Consider the following 24,949-nt stretch of genomic DNA (forward strand, 5'->3'; position numbering starts at 1 on the left):
ATGTGTGGTTGACTTACCATTTACTGGTGTAGGTGAAGCCAACAAAGGGGAAGTGGTGGCCAGAAAAGGCGGTGTGAGAAGGTGGGGGCATGGTCTCCTGAGAATATGGAATGACATTTAATGTGGTCTACAAGCCACAAGGTCTGACACACGTACCGAGTTCTTGAGACTGTCGTCGTCCACGTCGAAGTTGGAGGTGTCTGTGGGACTGCTGACCTCGGGGATGTAGGGGGCCTCACACAAACGGATGTTGTCCCAGTCGATGCCTGAACATGGAAGAGTTGACACAAACCAAATACCTCATTTAGTTTTTTACGACAAACTTTGATTTCTGATCTGCAGCAGGCACAGAATTATTTAGGTGATGCTAACTGCTGGTGTCAAATTTAGATTTCAGCAGTGTCAAACTCTTTTTTACTTAGGGCCACACCGCAATTCATTAGTCATTGATGTGGCGGGCCACTTGGAATGATGTGACCGACCACGTTAAATGATGTGGTGGGAAACATTAAATGACATGACGGACCACCTTAAATGGCGTGGCAGACTACGTTGAATGACGTGACGGGCCACAATAAATGATGTGGTGGGCAACATTGAATGACAAGTCGGTTCACAATAATGAGATAACGGGCCACACCGAATGACGTGAGGGACCACAATAAATGATGAGGCAGACCAAGTTGAATGACATGGCGGGCCACGATAATGATAATGAACATTGAATGACGTGATGAGCCAACTTAAATGAGATGGCAGGCCAATTTGAATGACATGGCGGGTCACAACAAATGATGTGGCACACCACGATAAATGACATGACAGGCCACAATAATGAGGTAAAGGACCATGTTGAATGACATGGCGGGCCAAGTTAAATGACGTGACGAGCCACATTTAATGAAGTGGCGGGCCAGTTTTAAATGACATGACGGAGCACTTTTAAATGATGTGGCAGACCACGTCGAATTACATGGCGGGCCACTATAATGACGTAACAGACCACATTGAATTACATGGCGGGCCACAATAATGAGGTAACTGACCACATTGAATTACATGGCGCATTACTTTGAATTACATGGCGGGCCACAATAATGAGGTAACTGACCACATTGAATTACATGGCGCATTACTTTGAATTACATGGCGGGCCAACTTAAATGACGTGACGGGCCATTTTAAATGACGTGACATTAAATAACATGATGAACCACCTTAAAATTATATGGCGGGCCACTTCAAATGACGTGACGGACCACTTTGAATTACATGGCGGGCCACAATAATGAGGTAACAGGCTACATTAAATAATGTGGCAAACCACATTGAATGACATTGCAGGCCAAGTTAAATGACGTGACAGTTTAAATGTTGTGACACATTAAATGACATGATGAACCACCTTAGAATGACATGGCGGGCCAATTTAAAGGACATGACGGACCACATTGAATTACATTGCGGGCCACATAAAATGACGAGACAGACCACATTGAATTACATGGTGGGCCACCTCAAATAATGTGGCAAACCACATTGAATGACATTGCGGGCCAAATTAAATGACCTGACGGGCCATTTTAAATGACGTGATGAACCACCTTAGAATTACATGGCGGGCCTCTTTGAATTACATGGCAGGCCAACTTAAATGACGTGACGGGCCATTTTAAATGACGTGACATTAAATAACATGATGAACCACCTTAAAATTATATGGCGGGCCACTTCAAATGACGTGACGGACCACTTTGAATTACATGGCGGGCCACAATAATGAGGTAACAGGCTACATTAAATAATGTGGCAAACCACATTGAATGACATTGCAGGCCAAGTTAAATGACGTGACAGTTTAAATGTTGTGACACATTAAATGACATGATGAACCACCTTAGAATGACATAGCGGGCCAATTTAAAGGACATGACGGACCACATTGAATTACATTGCGGGCCACATAAAATGACGAGACAGACCACATTGAATTACATGGTGGGCCACCTTAAATAATGTGGCAAACCCCATTGCATGACATTGCGGGCCAAATTAAATGACCTGACGGGCCATTTTAAATGACGTGATGAACCACCTTAGAATTACATGGCGGACCTCTTTTAATGACGTCATATGAACCATTTTAAATGACGTGGCAGACCACATGGAATTACATGGCGGGCCACAATAATGAGGTAATGGACCATATTAAATGATGTGGCAGACCACATTGATTGACATGGCAGGACTAGTTAAATGACGTGGTGGGCCATATCAAATGATGTGACACATTAAAAGACGTGACAGACCACCTTAAATGACATGGCGGTCCATATTAAAGTTAAAGTTAAAGTACCAATGATTGTCACACACACACACACACACACACACACACACACACACACACACTAGGTGTGGCGAAATTATTCTCTGCATTTGACCCATCACCCTTGATCACCCCCTGGGAGGTGAGGGGAGCAGTGAGCAGCAGCGGTGGCCACGCCCGGGAATCATTTTTGGTGATTTAACCCCCAATTCCAACCCTTGATGCTGAGTGCCAAGCAGGGAGGTAATGGGTCCCATTTTTATAGTCTTTGGTATGACTCGGCCGGGGTTTGAACTCACAACCTACCGATCTCAGGGCGGACACTCTAACCACTAGGCCACTGAGCAGGTGAGTAGTTGAGTAGGTAAATGATATGGCGAGCCGATTTAAATGAAGTGACGGGCCACTTTAATGAATGGGTGGGCCAAATTAAATGAAGTGACGGGCCACATAAATGAGTGGGCGGGCCAAATCTAGCCCACGGGCCCTGCGTTTGACGTGTGTGGTGTACATCAATGTCTTCATGAAGCCGAGGTGCACACACTTTAGGTTGGAAAGTATGTTTCTTCTTTCCTCAAGTGGGTTTCTTTGTTCTCTGGGTTACTTGATATGGCGGGCAGAGATGGATGAACTCAGCTACATTCTTTGCATTGCCGCAGCACACCTGATGACCTCTGACTTGGGAAGCACCTGTGGAGTCAAGACCAGGCCGTACCAGAAAAGAAGGGATGTTGCTTGTAGTCTTCAATCCCGTTCTGTCCTAGTCGGTACTGCCGGCTGCAAATGAGCCGACGTATGAGATCCTTGGCGTCCTCTGAAACGACATCCGTAATCTGCTGAGGGAACTGGAATCGCTCCTGCGGAACAAGGTTGAGGACATGTGACAGGTGGCGACATCAAAGGCTAGTACTGACACACACGCTCATGAGCTCACCTGATGGTTCATGATTTTGGCGTAGGTTTCAACCAGGGACTCCGCATAGAAGGGAGTTTCGCCGTACAGCATTTCGTACATGCAAACGCCCAGGGACCACCAGTCGCACTCGGGTCCGTACTTGCCCTTGCCATCCTCCATGGCCTGGAGGATTTCTGGAGAGATATAATCTGGGGTTCCCACAGCCACGGACGACTGGACCTAGGGTGTGGACCAAACCAGTCAGTGACCAAAAGACCCGTCTTGTTAATTAGCGACAAACTTTTGCCCAACATCCACAGTCTCAATTTCCCTTTTCTAGTCCTTCTAGAGCAGGGGTGTTCAAACTACGGCCCACTGACGTCTTCAATTTGGCCCGCGAGACCTCACAAATTTAAATAGGAACGTAACCCACAGGGAGACGTTGTTCATTTTAATAGTCCGACAATTTTGATGCTGCTATTATGTCGACATCGAGCGGACAACGTAAGAAATTCTGGTCAATGACCTTTAACTATGCGCTGAACAGAAGCGTGTGCATAATTTACTTACATTGACCCAATACAAACAACCTTCCCTAGTCATGGTGCAAAAAAAACAAAAACAAAATTCAACCAAAACAAAATGTCAACAGACATGTTCACACGTAACAACCTTTGTGGACATTATAAAAACACCCATGCACCATAAAACATTTAAAATTACAGTCATTTAAATCCGTTACAAACCATGATGGGAAAAACGCAAAACACTCGCCACACTTATCCATGTTTGTCGCATTTGAGCAGCTTGATATTTCTGATTGATTACAAAACTTTAAGGAGGTCGTCATGGAAGTAAACATGGTAGGAGTCAAACTTTCACATACTCTTAATTAGAGATGTCCGATAATATCGGCCGATAAATGCTTTAAAATGTAATATCGGAAATTATCTGTATCGGTTTCAAGATTATCGGTTTCAAAGGGTAAAATTTATGACATTTTAAAACGCTGCTGTGTACACGGACGTAGGGAGAAGTACAGAGCGCCATTAAACCAAGCAACGTTTGTAAGTTTTACAATTTAACTAAAACAATTCTTACATACTAAAGCGTCCCATGTGTGATGTCTGTAGTAGTGTTTTTATGCATATTTGTACATGCTATCGTAATGTAATCAAGCTTGCGTCGTTTTGATTGATTGATTGAAACTTTTATTAGTAGATTGCACAGTGAAATACATATTCCGTACAATTGACCACTAAATGCGAATACGTTTTTCAACTTGTTTAAGTCAGGGTCCACTTAAATTGATTTATAGCATTAGGTAGTATGCGAACATGTTTACTAGTGTCTGTGTTAGTATTATTAACTTAAAACTGTATTCTTTTTGTATTGTTTCAGTTTCACAAATTCCTCAGTAAATTCACCAAAACGTCACCGTGGAGTTATTGAGTCTGTATAGCTGATTGGAGAACTAGCTTCCACAGCTAGTGGGTCCATGACGATGACTTCTGTTTTGTTTGATCAGCCGTTTTACTTCTGTGTTACAGACACGGTTTGGAAACAATTAAGGTATGTAAATAAACATTTACAGAATATTTGTGTGTAGATAACGTATATATCTGCGGCTTATAGTCCGGTGCGGCTAATATATGGAAAAAATATGAATTTATTCTAAAATGTAGTGGGTTCGGCTTATATACTGGTGCGCTCTATAGTCCGGAAAATATTGTGGTCTCTACGTTATATTTAGTCAGCTCTTCTTTGCAGTGTAGCATCAGGTGACAAAGCAACATAGACGTTAGCAGCAGCGTTGTACAAACTTACCGTTCCATCCTCCATGAGTTTTAGGCAGGAACCAAAGTCAGCCAAGCGGATGTGGCCGTTTCTATCCAAAAGGATGTTGTCAGGTTTGATATCCCTAAAAGAAGCAAACATGAAGAAAACAATGCTGAATAAAAAAAACAAGTGTGACGCAACAGCTGGACCAATATTTAGTGTGCTTGAAACCCCGCATGTCAACATCTCCGTTCGGTGCCACACCAACAAAATGCCCAAGCAACAATTTCCAGATCAACACCGTATGAAAAAAAAATCAACAACAGAAGGAGATAACGTCCGTAGGAACCTACCACAGAACAAAGGACATATACTATTTGATTTCCTATTATGCAGCTCATTTTTATTTGACAGTTATTGAACTATGTTGTGTGACATCATGCACAAAAGTGCACTTTATTTGTTTTAAACTATTGTAGTGGCGTTCTGTACAAAAAGTGCACTTTAATTTAGTGTTGTTTTGATATGTCATCTTAGTGACATCATGCACAAAAGTGCACTCATAGCTTGTTTTAAATTGTCTCTGACAATCTTGCACTTTCTGTTTTGAAATGACATGAATGTTTGTGCCACTGCTTAATAAATACAGTGTTGGTAAATTGACTTAGTTGTGGTTTCTGCATGAAGGTTTAAAATGAGCATATATTAATGCAGTATGAACAAGAATGTTTTAATGTAGACACATAGAATCATCATACTGCTGTGATTATATGCATCAAGTGTTCATTCAAGGCTAAGGCAAAATATCGCGATTATATATCGTGTATCGTGACATGGTTTAAAAATATCGAGATATTAATAAAAGGCTGTATCGCCCAGCCCTAATTCATTGCAATACACGTTTTTGTTCCACTCTCCCAGCTTCTGCAATCAGCGTTCACTTTCTTTTAATCAACTGGCTGACTACAGTTAACCTGACCCTCGCCAGATCCTTGTAGTTCGCTGAACTCCACACAAGGATCTGGGAGTTCTCAATAGGAGATGTATTTCAGAAGGCGGGGTCTTGTAAAAAAAAATCAATGTATGTGATTGGATAAACCACTTGTCCGTTATCTTGAATGAGGTGCTTCTTCAACCACTCTCATTGAAATCAACCCGTGACGCTGGGAAATCCAAACCCGGTCAGAAGAAGAGCCAAAACATCCTTGCCACCAATAAATGCCTTCAAAACCGTTCTCTGTTCATCTTTGAAATAATTAATATTTGATAGACTCGACAAAACAGTTGCATTAGCAGAATCAATGTCAGCACACGACGCCGCGTGTCTATCTGGAAGGAGTTTGCATTGCCTTCGAGCCCAGACCCTTGTGTGGAGCTCAGCAAAATAGAAGGGTCTGGCGAGAGTCAGGTTAGACTACAGTAGGAGTTATTGAGTCTGTTTAGCTCAGTGGTTCTTAACCTGGGTTCGATCGAACCCTAGGGGTTCGGTGAGTCGGCCTCAGGGGTTCGGCAGAGCCTCCGCCGCAGCGGTCAAGACACACCAGACTCATGAATTGATTAACGTGGACCCCGACTTAATTAAACAAGTTGAAAAACTTATTCGGGTGTGAACATTTAGTGGTCAATTGTACGGCATATGTACTGTACTGTGCAATCTACTAAAACAAGTTTCATTCAATCAATCGACCGTGTAAATAAAAACTTCTCCTATCGGCGTATCTGTACTGTAAAGTTAACATTTGAATGACAATAAAAAGGAAGTCTAAGTCTAAGTATTATGGATACCCCCAAACAATGTTCCCTCTAAATATCCATCTGATTTGCAAGTGTGTAATTTGTTGTGAGTTCATGCACTGTGTTGGTTTTGTTCTTTGAACAAGGTGATGTTCATGCACGGTTCATTTTGTGCACTACTAAAAAAAACATATAACTTTGTCTTGAATATGAACAAAAATAAACCAACATTTTATTTTTCACTAAAGAAGGGTTCGGTGAATGTGCATATGAAACTGGTGGGGTTCGGTACCTCCAACAAGGTTAAGAAGCACTGGTTTAGCTGATTAGAGAGCTAGCCGGGAGTGGACCACTCCTCTTATTGAGTCTGTTTAGCTGACTGGAGAGCTAGCTTCTGCAGCTAGTGGTTCCATGACGATGACTTCTGTTTTGTTTGATCAGCCGTTTTACTGCTGTGTTACAGACACTGTTTGGAAACAATTAAAAACATTTACAAAATATTTATGTGTAAATAACTAATTTCACAACATGTATATATATGCGACTTAAAGGTCCGGTGCGGCTAATACATGGAAAACCTGCTCGGGGGCCTTGTGGTTAGAGTGTCCGCCCTGAGATCAGTAGGTCGCGAGTCATACCAAAGACTATAAAAATGGGACCCTTTACCTCCCTGCTTGACACTCAGCATCAAGGGTTGGAATTGGGGGTTAAATCACCAAAATGATTCCCGGGCGTGGCCACCACTGCTGCTCACTGCTCCCCTCACATCCCAGGGGGTGATCAAGGGTGATGGGTCAAATGCAGAGGATAATTTCACCACACCTAGTGTGTGTGTGTGTGTGACTATCAGTGGTACTTTAACTTTAAAATATTTGTGTTTTCTAAAGTTTAGTGGGTGCGACTTATATACCTCTATAGCAGTGGTTTTTAACCTTGTTGGAGGTACCGAACCCCACCAGTTTCATATGCGCATTCACCGAACCCTTCTTTAGTAAAAAAATAAAAATAAAAAAAATTTTCAAATTCAAGACAAAGTTTTATGTTTTTGGTAACACTTTAGTATGGGGAACATATTCTAAGTAACAAAGACTTAATTTAGAGTTATTTGGTTAGGGTTAGAGGGTTAGGGTTATAATAAGGCCATGCCGAATAAGGCATTAATAAGTACTTAATAATGACTAGTTAAGAGCCAATATGTTACAATATGTTCCCCATACTAAAGTGTTACCATGTTTTATTACTGGTGCACAAAATTAACCGTGCATGAACATCACCTTGTTCAAAGAACAAAACCAACGGTGCATAAACTCACAACAAATGTATCTACCTGAAAATCAGTCTGTCTTCTGCTGTTGCCGTATCCGTAATACGCAGATAGGGAGAAGTTTTTATTTACACGATGAGTCGGGTGTGTCTTGACCTCCGCCGAACTCCTAAGCCCGACTCACCGAACTCCTAGGGTTCGATCGAACCCAGGTTAAGAACCACTGCTCTATAGTCCGGAAAACACGGTATATCTCTATCTAAAGTGGCAAGTAAATGATTGGTGATATCAGTCCAACATTTAAAGGGGCATCGACATAAGCGGCTCCCACTGTACTTAATGGTAAGGTTGACTATTGCTCGACATCATAGAAATGGTTGTGTTTAAAATGTCATCACCTCCATGGACAAACTTGTAATCAGTTGTAGTGCTGTCACCAAATACTACAGTGAGACTTCTCCCTCATTTTTCAGTCTGCCTCTACTCAGTGTGAGCATTGTGCCTTGAAATCCACATTATCCAGCTGCTGGAAGTCGCTGGTGTGAGCGGCAGACTGGGTTAAATATAGTCCTTGTCAATGTCTGACCATTGCACACATTTCCCCTGAGGGTAGTAGCAGTGTGTGCGTGTGTGTTTGTGTGTCTGAGCCCTATTAACACACTGAACTGTGACACAGCTCAACACACACGTGCTCGGGGACAAACCACACGCTTTGTGCGTAACTACATCTTAACAGCGACTCGGACTCTGTGTCAATCATTAGTCAATTCTCTTGATAGCATTGACCTTAAAGGGAGCTGCACTGTTGTTCTGAATGTTGCCTACCATTCACAATCCTTATGTAAGACAAGAACACGAGAGTTTTTATTGTTTTATGCATTCTAACTCGTAAAATATGGCAAGTAAGAGGTGGCTCACAGTGCAGCTAATCGGAGTACACTATTACGCCAATAAAACCCCTAAAAAAATAATACAATACTCCACTTCCATGTCGTGACCGGAATATTAACAAGTATTAGCGATATTGTTATCAAAAGCACTAAAAAATAGGAACTACTTTTAGCGGTGCTGTGATCACAGAGAGCTAACTAGCTTATGCTGCCATATTGAGCTGCTGCATCGCCTCTGGTTTGGTGAAAGTAAATTCTAGATGATAAATCATGCCTCTCACTTGAACAGTAGAAGATTGTGGACATAAACCCACAAGTTGGTGAACTTTGACATCCAACTTATACCCGAGAAAAAACACGAAAAGACGCTTGTGGCGGCACCATTTTTTTTTTGTTAAACCTTTGTGAGCATTATGATGAATTCTTCATGTCAACTGGAAGATATAAACATCCCATCAGTCTTTATCCCAGTGAGAGCAGATATTGTACAGTAAGTGATTGTTGTATTATGTTCTTGTTTAGCACTTAGCAATACTGCTACATGATGCTTAGTGTGTGACTAAAGCTGCCTCTGAAACGTGTAGATCATCCTCCTTATATTCAGGATCAAAAATAGAGGTTCCTGGATCATCATTTGTCCCAAAGTAGTGATTGTTGTCTCTCATCAAGTCTGCCATGATTAGTACTCGTCTTGTTGTTGAAGGGAAAGTGAACGTTGTGACGTGTCTGTGAAATTAATATGCCGCTGTATGCTTAAAATGATAGAAGTATGTATACCCCTGTGGTAAATTTTAAATGTGCTTTATAAATAAAGTTGATTTGATTTGATTTGATATATTACATGTTAATATGAATGTTACTACATGACATATATACTTAGTGTGTATATAAAACCTGGATGGAGGTTTTTTAGAGCATTTTATAGGCGGAATAGAGCGACTCTTATTGACTCCATTGTTAGCTGACTCTTGCTAGCATTTTTTATGAGTTAGAATTAGAGATGTCCGATAATATCGGACTGCCGATATTATCGGCAGATAAATGCTTTAAAATGTAATATCGGAAATTATCGGTATCGGTTTCAAAAAGTAAAATGTGTGACTTTTTAAAACGCCGCTGTACGGAGTGGTACACGGACATAGGGAGAAGTACAGAGCAGTTGTACAGTCATACTTGCCAACCCTCCCGATTTTCCCGGGAGACTCCCGAATTTCAGTGCCCCTCTCGAAAATCTCCCGAGGCAACCATTCTCCCGAATTTCTCCCGATTTCCACCCAGACAACAATATTGGGGGCGTGCCTTAAAGGCACTGCCTTTGCGTGCCGACCCAGTCACATAATATCTACGGCTTTTCACACACACAAGTGAATGCAAGGCATACTTGGTCAACAGCCATACAGGTCACACTGAGGGTGGACATATAAACAACTTTAACACTGTTACAAATATGCGCCATACTGTGAACCCACACCAAACAAGAATGACAAACACCTTTCGGGAGAACATCCGCACCGTAACACAACATAAACACAACAGAACAAATACCCAGAACCCCTTGCAGCACTAACTCTTCCGGGATGCAACAATATACACCCCCCCACCTCATCCCCGCCCACCTCAACCTCCTCATGCTCTCTCAGGGAGAGCATGTCCCAAATTCCAAGCTGCTGTTTTGAGGCATGTTAAAAAAAAATAATGCACTTTGTGACTTCAATAATAAATATGGCAGTGCCATGTTGGCACTTTTTTTTTTCCATAACTTGAGTTGATTTATATTGGAAAACTTTTTTACATTGTTTAATGCATCCAGCGGGGCATCACAACAAAATTAGGCATAATAAATAATAAATAATAATAAAGCCGGAATTAAGTAGGATGGCTTTTGTTGTACTACTGACATCCCAATCAAAACTGCAAACTTTTGCAATTGTACATCAACTTTCTTGAACTATGGTCGTTCATTAGGCGCCCACCAGGGAAGGCTGCACCAAGCTAACATGCACACACACACACACACACACACACTGCAAGGCCGCATGGAATGCTAAGCTAATAGCAGGCTAGCTAGTTCAGCTAATTGGACAACTATGTCAAAGGACTCCTGCGGTCTTTAAGAGCTGCACTGAGACTAGAATAGAGGGAGGTAAGCTCTGCTAAGACACAACATCCATCTGGGAAGGCCATCTGGTCCCCGCCTGGCAATAAATACACACACACACACACACACACACACACACACACAGACACACACACACACACACACACACACACACACACACACACACACACACACACACACACACACACACACACACACACACATAAATACATACATACATACAAGGATGGTCCACATGGCGCTAGGCAAGCAATTGTTCCGAGTCTATGACTTCTGGCACCACTACTAAGTCCAATACTTGCCTGGGACAAATGATCAAACACCATTACAAATATTGACGTGCGTCAACATAGGCCTTATGAAGTCAAAAGTGTTTTGAACAGATGAGCCTGGATATTACGGTAGAACTGAAGATGCCTTTTGTAACAAGGGAAAGCAGACATCCACCCATTGGCACAGCCCATATTTGGCATTTTGATATACCGTATTTTTCGGACTATAAGTCGCAGTTTTTTTCATAGTTTGGCCGGGGGTGCGACTTATATTCAGGAGCGACTTATGTGTGAAATTATTAACACATTAGCGTAAAATATCAAATAATATTATTTAGCTCATTCACGTAAGAGACTAGACGTATAAGATTTCATGGTAGCGATTAGGAGTGACAGATTGTTTGGTAAACATATAGCATGTTCTATATGTTATAGTTATTTGAATGACTCTTACCATAATATGTTACGTTAACATACCAGGCACGTTCTCAGTTGGTTATTTATGCCTCATATAACGTACACTTATTCAGCCTGTTGTTCACTATTCTTTATTTATTTTAAATTGCTTTTCAAATGTCTATTCTTGGTGTTGGCTTTTATCAAATAAATGTCCCCAAAAAATGCGACTTAGACTACAGTGCGACTTATATATGTTTTTTACCTTCTTTATTGTGCATTTTCGGTCGGTACGACTTATACTCCGAAAAATACGGTGCTATATTTCTGGAAGGATTAAAAAAACGCTACAAGAGCTCTGAAAAAAGAAAAAAAAAACACAATCAATACACGCATTAAAATATTTACAATGCCTGTCACAAAGATTGAGGAAGAGACAAAAGCTGTTCTCTTTTCAATCACTGAGGAAGAAAGACACACATGTTCCTAATCAATAAGAATAATTATACACCTCCCAGGGTGGGGGGTCCAAACTGAAAGATCCAAACATTCAGGGGCCATTTTTGATATTTTTCATTCTTAAAACCAAAATAGATTTTTTTTTGTAATCTTTAGGGCTCCCCCCTTGTTTGGTCCTGGGGAACCAAAAGGGTCTCAGTCATAAAAAAGTTTAAAAAGTAAGTCATATATTAGTTTTTCATTTACCGCTTAAATCTATAGATCAGGGGTGTCCAAACCTTGGATTGGGGAGCCAGATTTGGGCTTTAAAGAATTTATGTCGGGGGCCGAAAGTGGACTGCATGCAAAGTAACTGATATACATTTTATATATATACATTTAAATAGATAGATAGATAGATAGATAGATAGATAGATAGATAGATAGATAGATAGATAGATAGATAGATAGATAGATAGATAGATAGATAGATAGATAGATAGATGGATAGATGGATAGATAGATAGATAGATAGATAGATAGATAGATAGATAGATAGATAGATAGATAGATAGATAGATAGATAGATAGATAGATGGATAGATAGATAGATGTACAGTACAGGCCCAAAGTTTGGACACAACTCCTCATTCAATGTGTTTTCTTTATTTTTATGACTATTTACATTGTAGATCGTCACTGAAGGCATCAAAACTATGAATGAACACGTTCTGTATAAACACACCTGTGAAGTGAAAACCATTTCAGGTGACTACCTCTTAAAGCTCATCGAGAGAATGCCAAGAGTGTGCAAAGCAGTCATCAGAGCAAAAGGGTGGCTATTTTGAAGAAACTAGAACATAAAACATGTTTTCAGTTATTTCACCTTTTTTGGTTAAGTACATAACTCCACTTGTGTTCATTCATAGTTTTGATGCCTTCAGTAACAATCTACAATGTAAATAGTCATAAAAATAAAAGTAAACCCATTGATTGAGAAGGTGTGTCCATACCTTTGGCCTGTACTGTATGTATATATATGCATGTATATAAATACATGCATGTATGTATATATATATATATATATATATATATATATATATATATATATATATATATATATATATATATATATATATATATATATATATGTAAATATATTTACATATCTATCTATATATGTATTCCTTAGGTCAGGAAAAAAAAACACTGAGGCAATTACATCCCTACAGGTCTGTTTCACATGTTTCCCTGCTCTTCAGGGGAGTTTATTGAAGCGTCTGTGGCTGTCAGACATGAAGAGGGTACATTACATGGGGGCGTGGCAATTTCTTCAGGTGTTACACAGCAGTACGCTGCTTCTGTGCTGACGTGATGAGACCAGTTTGTTGCGTTTGTTTAACTTTAAACAAACCGCAACTCTACAACTAACCCGTTTACCAGTGTCTGTGTTAATATTATCACTCTTACAATGTCATTCTTCTGGAGTTATTGAGTCTGTTTAGCGGTTTGGAGAGCTAGCTTGCGCAGCTAGTGGGTCCACGACGATGACTTCTGTTTTGTTTGATCAGCCGTTTTACTGCCGTGTTACAGACAGCGTTTGGAAACAATTAAGGTATGTAAATAAACATTTACAAAATATTTATTTGTAAATAACTCATACCACAAAGTATATATCTGCGACTTATAGTCCGGTGCGGCTAATATATGGAGAGCTAGAACAAAAATCTAATATTTAGTGGGTGCGGCTTAAATTCCGGTGTGCTCTATGGTGTGGAAGATACAATTTACAACTGTAAAGGACATTTTTAGTCACCACCACAGATGTCTCCCTATGTGTCCACACGTGGACAAGCGTCCTCAGTACCAACCCCCACGTCGCAGAATGGTGGTGTGGCTCCCCCGGACACAGACACACAAACTAGACAGATGTGGTGCGAGGCAGCACTAAGTCATGCTGAGTTGGCCTATTGAAACATTTGTCAGGGCCCTCTTTGAGGCCACGCAGATCACTGACCACTGAATACATCAACACACACACACACACGCACACATACACTTTGCATCTGACTAACACACTTTAGTGTCTCATGGGAGTTGGCCCAGGGTTAACCAAAAGGCTCTGTGCTCTTTCATCTGTGGTTCCTATTCCCCATCGTCATCTAGATCCATTCAAATCTATTTATACGTTTTGTGTCAACAACCTGACAACAGAAAAGAAATTGAATGTAAACAAACTAATTGAGCCAAAACATGAGCTACGGCATGAAACTAAATAGTTGAATTAAAGAAACCCTCTTTTATGGATTATTCTACATCAGTGGTCCCAAACTGTTTGATTTGGGGGTTACACATATACTCACACGTAATATAAACATATATACAAATAAATATATATACATATATACAAAGAAATATATATACATTAGGGCTGCAACTAACGATTAATTTGATAATCGATTAATCTGTCGATTATTACTTCGATTAATCGATTAATAATCGGATAAAAGAGACAAACTACATTTCTATCCTTTCCAGCATTTTATTGAAAAAAAACAGCATACTGGCACCATACTTATTTTGATTATTGTTTCTCAGCTGTTTGTACATGTTGCAGTTCATAAATAAAGGTTTATTTAAAAAAAAAAATATTAAAAATTAAAAAAAAAAAAAAAAAAAGCCTTTGCGCATGCGCATAGCATAGATCCAACGAATTGATGACTAAATTAATCGGCAACTATTTTTATAATCAATTTTAATCGATTAGTTGTTGCAGCCCTAATATACATATATACAAAGAAATATATATATATATATATATATATATATATATATATATATATATATATATATATATATATATATATATATATATATATATATATATATATATATATATATATATATATATACAAATAAATAAATAAAAAAAATAAAAAAATATATATACACACACACATATATACATACATATGTGTACAGCTCCACTAATGGACATTGGAGTGTAACTTTCAAAGGCAAAATTAAAGTATTGCTAGAAACATAATTTTATATGGGACTTTATTGTATTATATGTATAGTACATGTTCCAAAAAGAAAAAAGCATAAAACACAGTATATTTAAATTTACTAAATGTAAAAAAGGGAATAAATATTCAAAATAATCTAGTTTGGTTACGCCATCATGAGCGCAACACAAGGTTGTAAAAGTTTCAACTACGATTCTAAATAAGATGTCAAAAGCAAACTGAAATCAAATACACACAGCTTAAAGATTGATCAATACCTATTTATGGTGATTTATCAAAATATAAAAGAAATATACCTGAACAGAACGCTCATGATGGTTACACCAAAAAGTAACGCTATAAATCGTGTTTTTCCAAGTTTTTGGGACATTTTTATGCTATTTCCAAGCATCTCCTTTTTATTATCGTTGATTTTAAATGGTCAAACTAATGCATATTATATATGCATGCCCTAGTAAACAAACAAAAAAGTCATATTTATTTTGATGGTTACATTTTGAAGTACATTTGTGCAGGTGGGTGCGACTGTACCCATTACCAGATCTGTCCACATATATATACAGTACACACATATATACATACTGTATATACACACATATATACATACTGTATATACACAAATATATATATATATATATATATATATATATATATATATATATATATATATATACACACAAATATATACACAAATATATATATATATATATATATATATATATATATATATATATATATATATATATATATATATATATATATACACAAATATATATATATATATATATATATATATATACACACACATATATATACACATTTAATACACATGTATACACACGCATATACACTTAATACACCTATGCACACATATGTACATACATACAGTTGTGGTCAAAATAATAGCAGTCCCACATCACTAGCAAGATAAATCACTGTTTTTGTTAGAATTTCAACTTCTACACTGCAAGTAAGTTTCTAGAAGGTTTAGTAAGGGTATAGAAAACCAACAGACACAACAGGAATGATGTGCATGCTGCTGATTCTGTGAAACTGAATGATTTACTGAAAGGGTCATGTTCAAAAAAATAGCAGTGCTGCGTTCCATAAGTGACATAATTATGTGTAAAAAAAAAAAATAGTTAAACAAGTGGCCCTTATTTTAGGATCAAGGCAACTGACGCTGCATATGCTGGCTGTGCATTTGTCCTTGGAAAAACAGTGTAAAATGGGTCGTTGAAGACACTGTTCAGAAGAAGAGCGTTCTTTGATTAAGAATTTAATAAAAGAGGGGAAAACCTATAAGGAAGTGCAGAAAATGATAGGCTGTTCAGCTAAAATGATATCAAACACTTTAAAATGGCAGCCGAAACCAAAAAGACGAGGAAGAAAAAGAAAAACGACTATTGAAATGGATCGGAGAATAACCAAAATGGCAAAGGCTCAGCCAATGATCAGCTCCAGGAGGATGAAAGAAGATCTAAAATGGCCTGTGAGTACTGTAACAATCAGACCACGTCTATGTGAAGCCAAGCTAGCAGCAAGAAGCCCTCGCAAAGTCCCATTGTTAAAAAAAAGACGTGTGCTGAAGCGGTTACATTTTGCCAAAGAACAAATTGACTGGCCTAAAAAGAAATGACGTAAAATTTGGGGACTGATGAGAGTAAGATTGTTCTTTTTGGGTCTAAGGGCCACAGACGTCCTGCAAACACTGAATTCAAGCCCCAGTACACAGTGAAGACGGTGAAGCATGGTGGTGCAAGCATCATGATATCGGGATGTTTCTCGTACTGTGGTGTTGGTCCTATTTAACGCATACCAGGGATCATGGATCAGTTTCAGTACATCAGAATACTGGAAGAAGTCATGTTGCCGTATGCTGAAGAGGAAATGCCTTTGAAATGGGTGTTTCAACAAGACAATGACCCCAAACACACCAGCAAGCGAGTAAAATCATGGTTCCAGACAAACAGAGTTCTAGTAATGGAGTGGCCAGCACAATCCCCGAACCTTAATCCCATTGAAAACTTGTGGGCTGACATAAAGAATGCTGTTCATGAGGCAAAACCAAGAAATGCAGAGGAATTGTGGAACGTAGTACATTTGTCCTGGGCTGCAATACCTGTCGACTCCATGTGCCACAGATGTGAAGCAGTTATCAGAAACCCTGGTTATGCAACTAAATTATAGTTAATAATTCTAAGGAAAGTTGAATCTGCAAGCCTTTCTTCGTTTATACAGTACATTTGAGTTTTATGAAGAAAGATGTCAACACTGCTATTTTTTTGTTTTATATTTCTTGACTTTCTGTAAAATATTGTCAAATTGAATTACTTTTTTCAAATTTTTGAAATAGAATGTGCAGTCTCTCCAATGCATTTGTGTTCATTAAAATACAATTTATTTGAAGAATTTTGAGGTTTACACACCTTTTTAAACACACTGCTATTATTATGAACATAACTGTACATACATATATGTAAGTACATACATACATACATATACATACGAGGTGGGGGGGAATACATTTTTAGATGCAACGCAATTCGGACATAAACGATTACAGAATCGATTCTGAAGCGTCAAATAATAATCAATTTAGTTATTTTAAATAAAGTAATGCAGACGGTTTTAAAATTTAGCTGACTGAAGCAAGCCACCTCACCAAGAGATCCGACAAGCTCCTTTACTGTAGGGCACTTATGTTCATGTTTTGCCCACATTTTCGTTAATTTAATAAATGTGATGGGAATTAATTTAACTTTCTTTTTCCAAAATAAATGTTTTAACTTGCAAGAGATAAACGCTTATTTAAGGGAACAACATTTTTTTTAACTGCATCAATATACACAAATTAAAGATGCATCAATAATCGATTTTAAATTGAATCATAATCATAATCGAATCGTGAGGTATTCATTATTGATATCAACTTGTCAGCTTTTTGTCATTAAAAGATGCCTTTATCTGTATTTTTACATTTTGACAGAGGGAGGTATTTTTTTAAAAAATTATTTATTTATGTTTTTAAGTTATGTACATTCATATGTACATGTAGATGCTGTATAAAGACCGATTTTGACAGAGTTTGAGCCGAAATATGTCATATAGGAATTAACTGTACACAATAAAACATTAACAAAATTATGTGTAACATGAATGGTTTTTAAAGTAACACCTTTGTGACATGAAAAAAACAAGAAATGTGAATAAAACATGGCATTTACTTTATGATATCAATATAAAACTCAAAGCAGTTTGGCTAATGAAGATGAAGTCTAATAAACAAGCTTTGTTGTTCTCCAACAACGCCTCCTTGTAGTTCAGTACAACAGTTCGGCCAACAAAAATAAAGTTAAGTTAAGTTAAAGTTAAAGTACCAATGATTGTCACACACACTAGGTGTGATGAAATTTGTCCTCTGCATTTGACCCATCCCCTTGTTCACCCCCTGGGAGGTGAGGGGAGCAGTGGGCAGCAGCGGTGCTGCGCCCGGGAATCATTTTGGTGATTTAACCCCCAATTCCAACCCTTGATGCTGAGTGCCAAGCAGGGAGGTAATGGGTCCCATTTTTATAGTCTTCGGTATGACTCGGCCGGGGTTTGACCTCACAACCTACCGATCTCAGGGCGGACACTCGAACCACTAGGCCACTGAGTAAAGGAGTGACAACACTCACATCGAATACACAATCTTCACAGCCTGCGTTCAGTTCGATGAGACGACAAAACATTTTAGCCAGTATTGATGTTATTTGAACAATGATACAGTTTGCAGTTAAATAAAGGACAAGTGAACATCCCAGTAAACAAACTAAAGACTTTATAAACAAGTTTTGACAAGGTTCACGACACATCACCTGCTGCATATTTCCTCACCTCATTAACTCTCAAGTCACAGCAGCTGATGGACGCTGTATTGAGAAAATAACAGCAACATCAAATAGTTGTCTCCTTCGCTGTACACTTTTAGTGTGGGGACAAGTGCGCTGTCTCCAATATTGTCCACACTTGTCTCCATCTAAACACAGCAGTGCGCTCTTAAACGCACGCATGGAAGCGAGGGAAAAAGACGTTAAACCAGCAAATTCTGTGTAGTTTTAGTCCGCCGTGATTATCAAGCCAAACAACGCTAGTGCACATATCTGCTCACAGGTGCTACCTGGTGGTTGTTTGAGCACATTGCAGCGAGCCCTGGATAGTTCCGCTCCTTAATGTTTTAGTCTCACAAGAATGAGGCAAAAACACAACCTTACCTAATGTATTTTTTGTGTCTAAATGGAAAGACAGAAAATATTTGGCCAAAAAACTACTTATTAACATATTATTTCCAGGCGTTCGCCGGCCACAAAAAATTATCTGGCGGGCCAGATCTGGGCCCCGGGCCTTGAGTTTGACACCTGGGACTTAAATGATTGGGCCGTTAGTGATCCCAGAGGAATAAAGTCATCCCTGAGCTGCATGTGTTTGCTGGATCAGGAAGTTTTTAACCTTTTTGACTTTGAGGCCCAACTTTTCCACTACAGACGGGCCCGGAACCCACTCAAATATTGCCACTAAATTCGTAATCTTACTCTTGATTTTAATCGTATTCAAAAATTACAGTGCTAAGATAAAAAATAAATATAAACAAATATGTAAAATTTAAATAAAATAACAAATAAAAAAATAAAATAAGTGGTGAGAGATTAATCAAAATAAATTACTAAATTTAATAATTTCTCATTTGTATGGTTCTTAAATAAACTTTCAATACAAGTTAAGTGCAAATAAAAATACAGCTTTACCACTTTAGTCATCATTTTTGCGCTTAAGAAACTTTTAAGACTTTTGCTCCAGACTTCTTCTGTTTGTTTGATATTGTCATTACTGCCACAAGTGGTGGAAAAGTGTATTACAACTGAGTACTGCTGCGGCCCATACGGCGCACAGCTAAAAAACAGATATTTTTTTGGCGGCCCTCCAGGAAATGCTCGCGGCCCAACACTGTGCTAGATGAAGAAGGTTGGATTCTAATCACAGCACTTTGATTTATAGGTTGTGTGCATTGTCCTTTGGCTTAGTCACGGGAACAGGAAGCCAGCTGAAGCTCACGTGCAGACACCATCACCAAAATGAAAACACACGCCCTCGTCATCTGCTGCCAAATGTACACACGCAGACACACACTCATCAGACGGCAGAACACGCCCTCCTCCAGGGATCTGCCCCGGGTGACTCCGCCCTCAGCAAGATGGGGGAAAGCGAAAGAACAACTGGGACTGTTGAGCGTGTGTGCATGGGAGTGAGAAAGGTTTGGTACGTGGAGGGCATGTATCGCCACCACACCCACACCGCTCGAACCCCATCATGGCTGTCCCACACCGTGCACGGCGGGTACTTTGGCAGAAGCTTGTGGATGGCTACCAAAAGTGCCTTATTGCAGTGAAACTTGCCAAGGGACATGTAAGCAAATATTAACATTGCTGTATGTATACTTTTGACCCAGAACATTTGCTCACATTTTCAGTAGACCCATAATAAATTCATAAAAGAAGCAAACTTCATGAATGTTTTTTGTGACCAACAAGTATGTGCTCCAATCACTCTATCACACAAAAATAAGAGTTGTAGAAATGATTCAGACAGCCATGACATTATGTTCTTTACAAGTGTATGTACACTTTTGATCACAACTGTATGTCTACATATTTAAACATATATGTACATATGTGTATACAAACATATGTATACATATTTAAACATTTATATATAATATGTGTGTGTGTGTGTGTGTGTGTTTATATATGTGATTTAAAAAAGAAAATTAATCAGTTGGCTTTTACAAATGAAGAGGTTTGTTTTATTCTTCTCCTTTAATATACCTACTTCATTATCTTTCATCTCCTTCGTATTTCCTTGGCGAGACCGAATTAAGCCGGCATTCTACATTTCCTTAGCTACCGTCTTTTTTCCTTACCATCGATGCATTTCTAAATGTTATGTTCTTTTAATTTGGGAAGCAAATAAAAAGTCTCCTCTTTTACAATTGTTGCTACGTATTTATTGAACGGTATTTGCAACCGGGGACGTGTGTGATAAGAACGGTCTTCTCCGGCCACCCGCCCCTAAAGAGATCCGGTTTCCAATCGCATAATCCAGGTGTGTTAGTCCGACTTTCCAAAAACCAAACATAACCGGATTAAGGTGTGTCCATGGGTTTATTTAGAGCCAAACTATTTGAGAAATTGGACTAATTTAGTGCATGTACACGTACCAACCAAGGCCATGTCTACACTAAGTCGTTTAACCCCTTAAACGAATAATTATTTAGCCTAAGGCCCGTTTCAGCCACACTAAACCAGCGTTTAAGGTCCCCCTCCTCGGACACATTTTCACACGGGTAAGTGCGCCGTGTATTTATTGAATCTTTGTATGGACTCATTGATCGTTTACAAACTTAGAGCTCGGAAGTAGAAGTGAAGTCAGAAAGACCGCGCCCCACACAGGAAGTGACGTCAGAAAAAACGCGCCACAGCCAGCTTCATAACAAAGCGGTTTAGTAACTCAGAGCTAACCACTGGAAATATGAAGGCGAGTTATCCAGACATGCCCGTGTTTCTCCTTCCAAAATGTTTCCAAAGTGCTGCACAACAATATTAAAAACAATATTAAAATATTATCCTTAGCTCCACCAATGACTGAATAAAAACAAAAAATAAATACATATAAAACCAATATAAAATAAATATGATTAAAAACGATTTTAAAGGGTAAAACCAATTAAAACAGGAAATACAAATAAACATTTTAAAAACACAGAGGACAACAGAGGACCACACAACTCATGTAGTGTTAAAAGCCAGAGAATCTCAGCTACAATCGGGCGGTAGGCGGTGTACACCCTGGACAAGTTGCCACCTCATCGCAGGGCCAACACAGATAGACAGACAACATTCACACTCACATTCACACATCCATCCATCCATCCATCCATTTTCTATAGCTTATCCCTTTCGGGGTCGCAGGGGGTGCTGGAGCCTATCTCAGCTACAATCGGGCGGAAGGCGGGGTACACCCTGGACAAGTCGCCACCTCATCGCAGGGCCAACACAGATAGACAGACAACATTCACACTCACACATATTAATATATATTCCAAACATTTTTTTGTTGGAATAAAATGCTCGTACCCGCAAAAGCAAGTACATTTTCCATCAGTTTGTGTGTGAAAGATTGAATAATAAACGCCATAGGGAATTGTAGGGATGATGTTTGATAAGGAATTATCGAGTTCGAGCCTATTATCGAATCCTATTATCGAACCGATTCCTTATCGATTCTCTTATCGAGTCCAGATAGGTTGTTGTATATGATCACTACAGGTGTATAAATAATAATATAGTGTTAAATAAAATCAGTCCCTTGGGCACAAAACTGAAAATAATACAGCTCTCCAAAAAGTGCACTTCTGCTGCTATTTGACATAACTGTTTGTTATGATGCTTTGACATTTTTGCACTTTATTTCTTTATTGAAAGAAAATTCTATGAAGAGAAAAGTTCTTTGCAAATGTGGTTACAATGCTAAAAAATGAAAAGTTAAAGCTAAAAAAAGAAATACACTTTATTGAGTTAACATTATTTCTTTATAGGAGGAAAAATGTTATGAGCGAGAGAATATTACAACTACACTACCCAGCATGCAACGGGAGTTACGAGCATGCGCGGTAGCCCCGAAAAGTGTTGCATGTTGCCACGCTGTGAAAGTAAACGTCAAGAACTCAGCCAACACGCCTCGTCTGCATTATTTATAATTAGACAAACAACACATCTACAGTGTGATTTTGTTTTGTTTACAAGGAAAGAAAAAGAAAAGTTAAAAAAGGGAGATATGTTGTATATATGTATGTGCTGCGGTTGTTTTAAGAATGTTGCGACAGCTGCCGTAAAGGAGGTGGGTTGCTAGCCTGGTTGCTATGTTTCCGGTTGGTCGTAAAAGTGTTCTTCATGTGTTTTACCCTGCTAAAATCTCTCAGTAAATTTATTCGATGGACGATAGCTTTTGTTTTGAACTTTATTACACCTTGGAGCGCTTTTTCCCGTCCATTGTTTTCCTGCTTTCGCTATCTGCGCCTAATGACTGAGCTACGTGACGTCAATTCTTGTGATGTCCCAAGGAGCATTTCTGGTCGGGACGGGATTCGAATAAAGAATCAACTCTTTTCCTTTACTATAGTGGTCTTGATAACGGGTACCGGTTCTCAAAAAGGGATTTGAGTCCGAAGACTCGGTTCTTTTCTTATCAAACAACCGGGAAAACCGGTTTCGAGTATCATCCCTAGGGAATTGTGTAATTGCTGTGTAACATGATAATTGTTACACAGCATCTATTTACTGTAGCATGCCATAACTGACATATGGCCCTCAACTCTCCTTCCCACAGCAATACCTGCAACTATGGCAACTGTAAACAACGAGAAGAAGTGACAAGTCGAAAAGCCTGTCAAATTCCTGACTTGGCTGGTACATTCCACTCGGAACTAGCATTGTGCTAGCACCGCAGTCGCAGACTTTAGACGGCCTCCTATCAAATGTCCCTGCAGCTGTCAGCCAGAGTCGGACATAGAAAGAGAACGTGTCTAATGTGGTATCTCCAGATCACACATCAGTGTGCATGTTTTCCAGCAGCCCAGATGGAAGCATGTAACGGTGTAACGAGCAGAACATATAATAAGTATACCACACACACATAGTACCGCCATTGTGGTTGGACGAACAACTTTCCTTTTGAGCGGCGGACTTCCTGCAAACACGTCATGCTCCCTGGCTTTGCCTCACCACCGATCCCCTCCTCTTTCTCCTCATTTGGCTTTTGGAAATTAACCTCTGTTTTTGCAACAGCCGGCGGCGATGCATTCCGACTGCGACGTGTTTAGTTCTGTCCTCCCTGTGCGGCATTCAAGCGCCATCCTTCGCCCCTCAGAACACCTCCAGAGCTCAAGCGTTTTGTCCGCTTGACTTTGACAGGCTAACAATGTAAGGCAGCGCTGTACGGTTAGCTTCACCCCTACTAAATGAAAAATATTACTGCATTTTTTTGTAGCACAGAAAACGTTTAGTAGCATGATTAACACGCAAACAAGGCACACGTGCACGCATTCATATAAATATTCAGTGTTTCCCACACATTCATTTATTTGTGGCGGCCCGCCACGAAAGAATTACGTCCGCCACAAATAGATTTTATTTTTTTGTCCTGTCCAGCTTCTCAGGCAAATCATATAGTTGATGTAGATGCCCATATAGGCTGTTCAGATTTACTTTACAAAAGAGAAGTGTAGGATACTTCTCTTGTTGCCTTATTTGTATTTGACCACTACTGCTTTCTGTTTATTTGTTACTGACTGTGGCAGGACACCTCTGCCTCTGTTTCACTTTATGTTGCTGGTAAATAATATGGTTGTAGTAGTAGGCTAAAGTTAAATTATTTAGTATGCACTAATTAAAGGGGCAGAGCTTTAAGAGACATTTTAGCTTTTATATTTTATAAGATGTATTTTTTGTAAGAACCACAATTAATAAATATATTTCAGTGAATAACTTATTGTTCAAATCTGTATATAAATATGTACATAAAGTGTTGTAATTATATTGTAAAATGGATGGATGGATGGATGGATGGATGGAATGGACGTTTAAAACAAAACTGTTATTATTAATTAGTAAGTATACATTTTTTGAGCCTTTTTAGAGAAAATCATATCATTGTAGTAAATTATGCAAATTACTCGATGATGTCATGGTGACCACGCCCATAGCCACGCCC

General features: G+C 39.1%; 1 protein-coding gene across 1 annotated transcript in view; it reads right to left on the bottom strand.

Annotated features, from left to right (window-relative positions):
• LOC133640669 (serine/threonine-protein kinase MRCK alpha-like) overlaps positions 1-24,949 on the bottom strand; it is a 227,817-nt gene that overhangs the window by 74,698 nt on the left and 128,170 nt on the right. The window contains 5 exon segments of the mRNA XM_062034224.1: positions 18-97; positions 157-266; positions 3,042-3,183; positions 3,261-3,461; positions 5,049-5,142. Coding sequence (XP_061890208.1) covers positions 18-97; positions 157-266; positions 3,042-3,183; positions 3,261-3,461; positions 5,049-5,142 — 627 coding nt within the window.

This window comes from Entelurus aequoreus, linkage group LG23 (assembly GCF_033978785.1).
Source record: "Entelurus aequoreus isolate RoL-2023_Sb linkage group LG23, RoL_Eaeq_v1.1, whole genome shotgun sequence".
In the NCBI taxonomy this organism is placed as follows: domain Eukaryota; kingdom Metazoa; phylum Chordata; class Actinopteri; order Syngnathiformes; family Syngnathidae; genus Entelurus; species Entelurus aequoreus.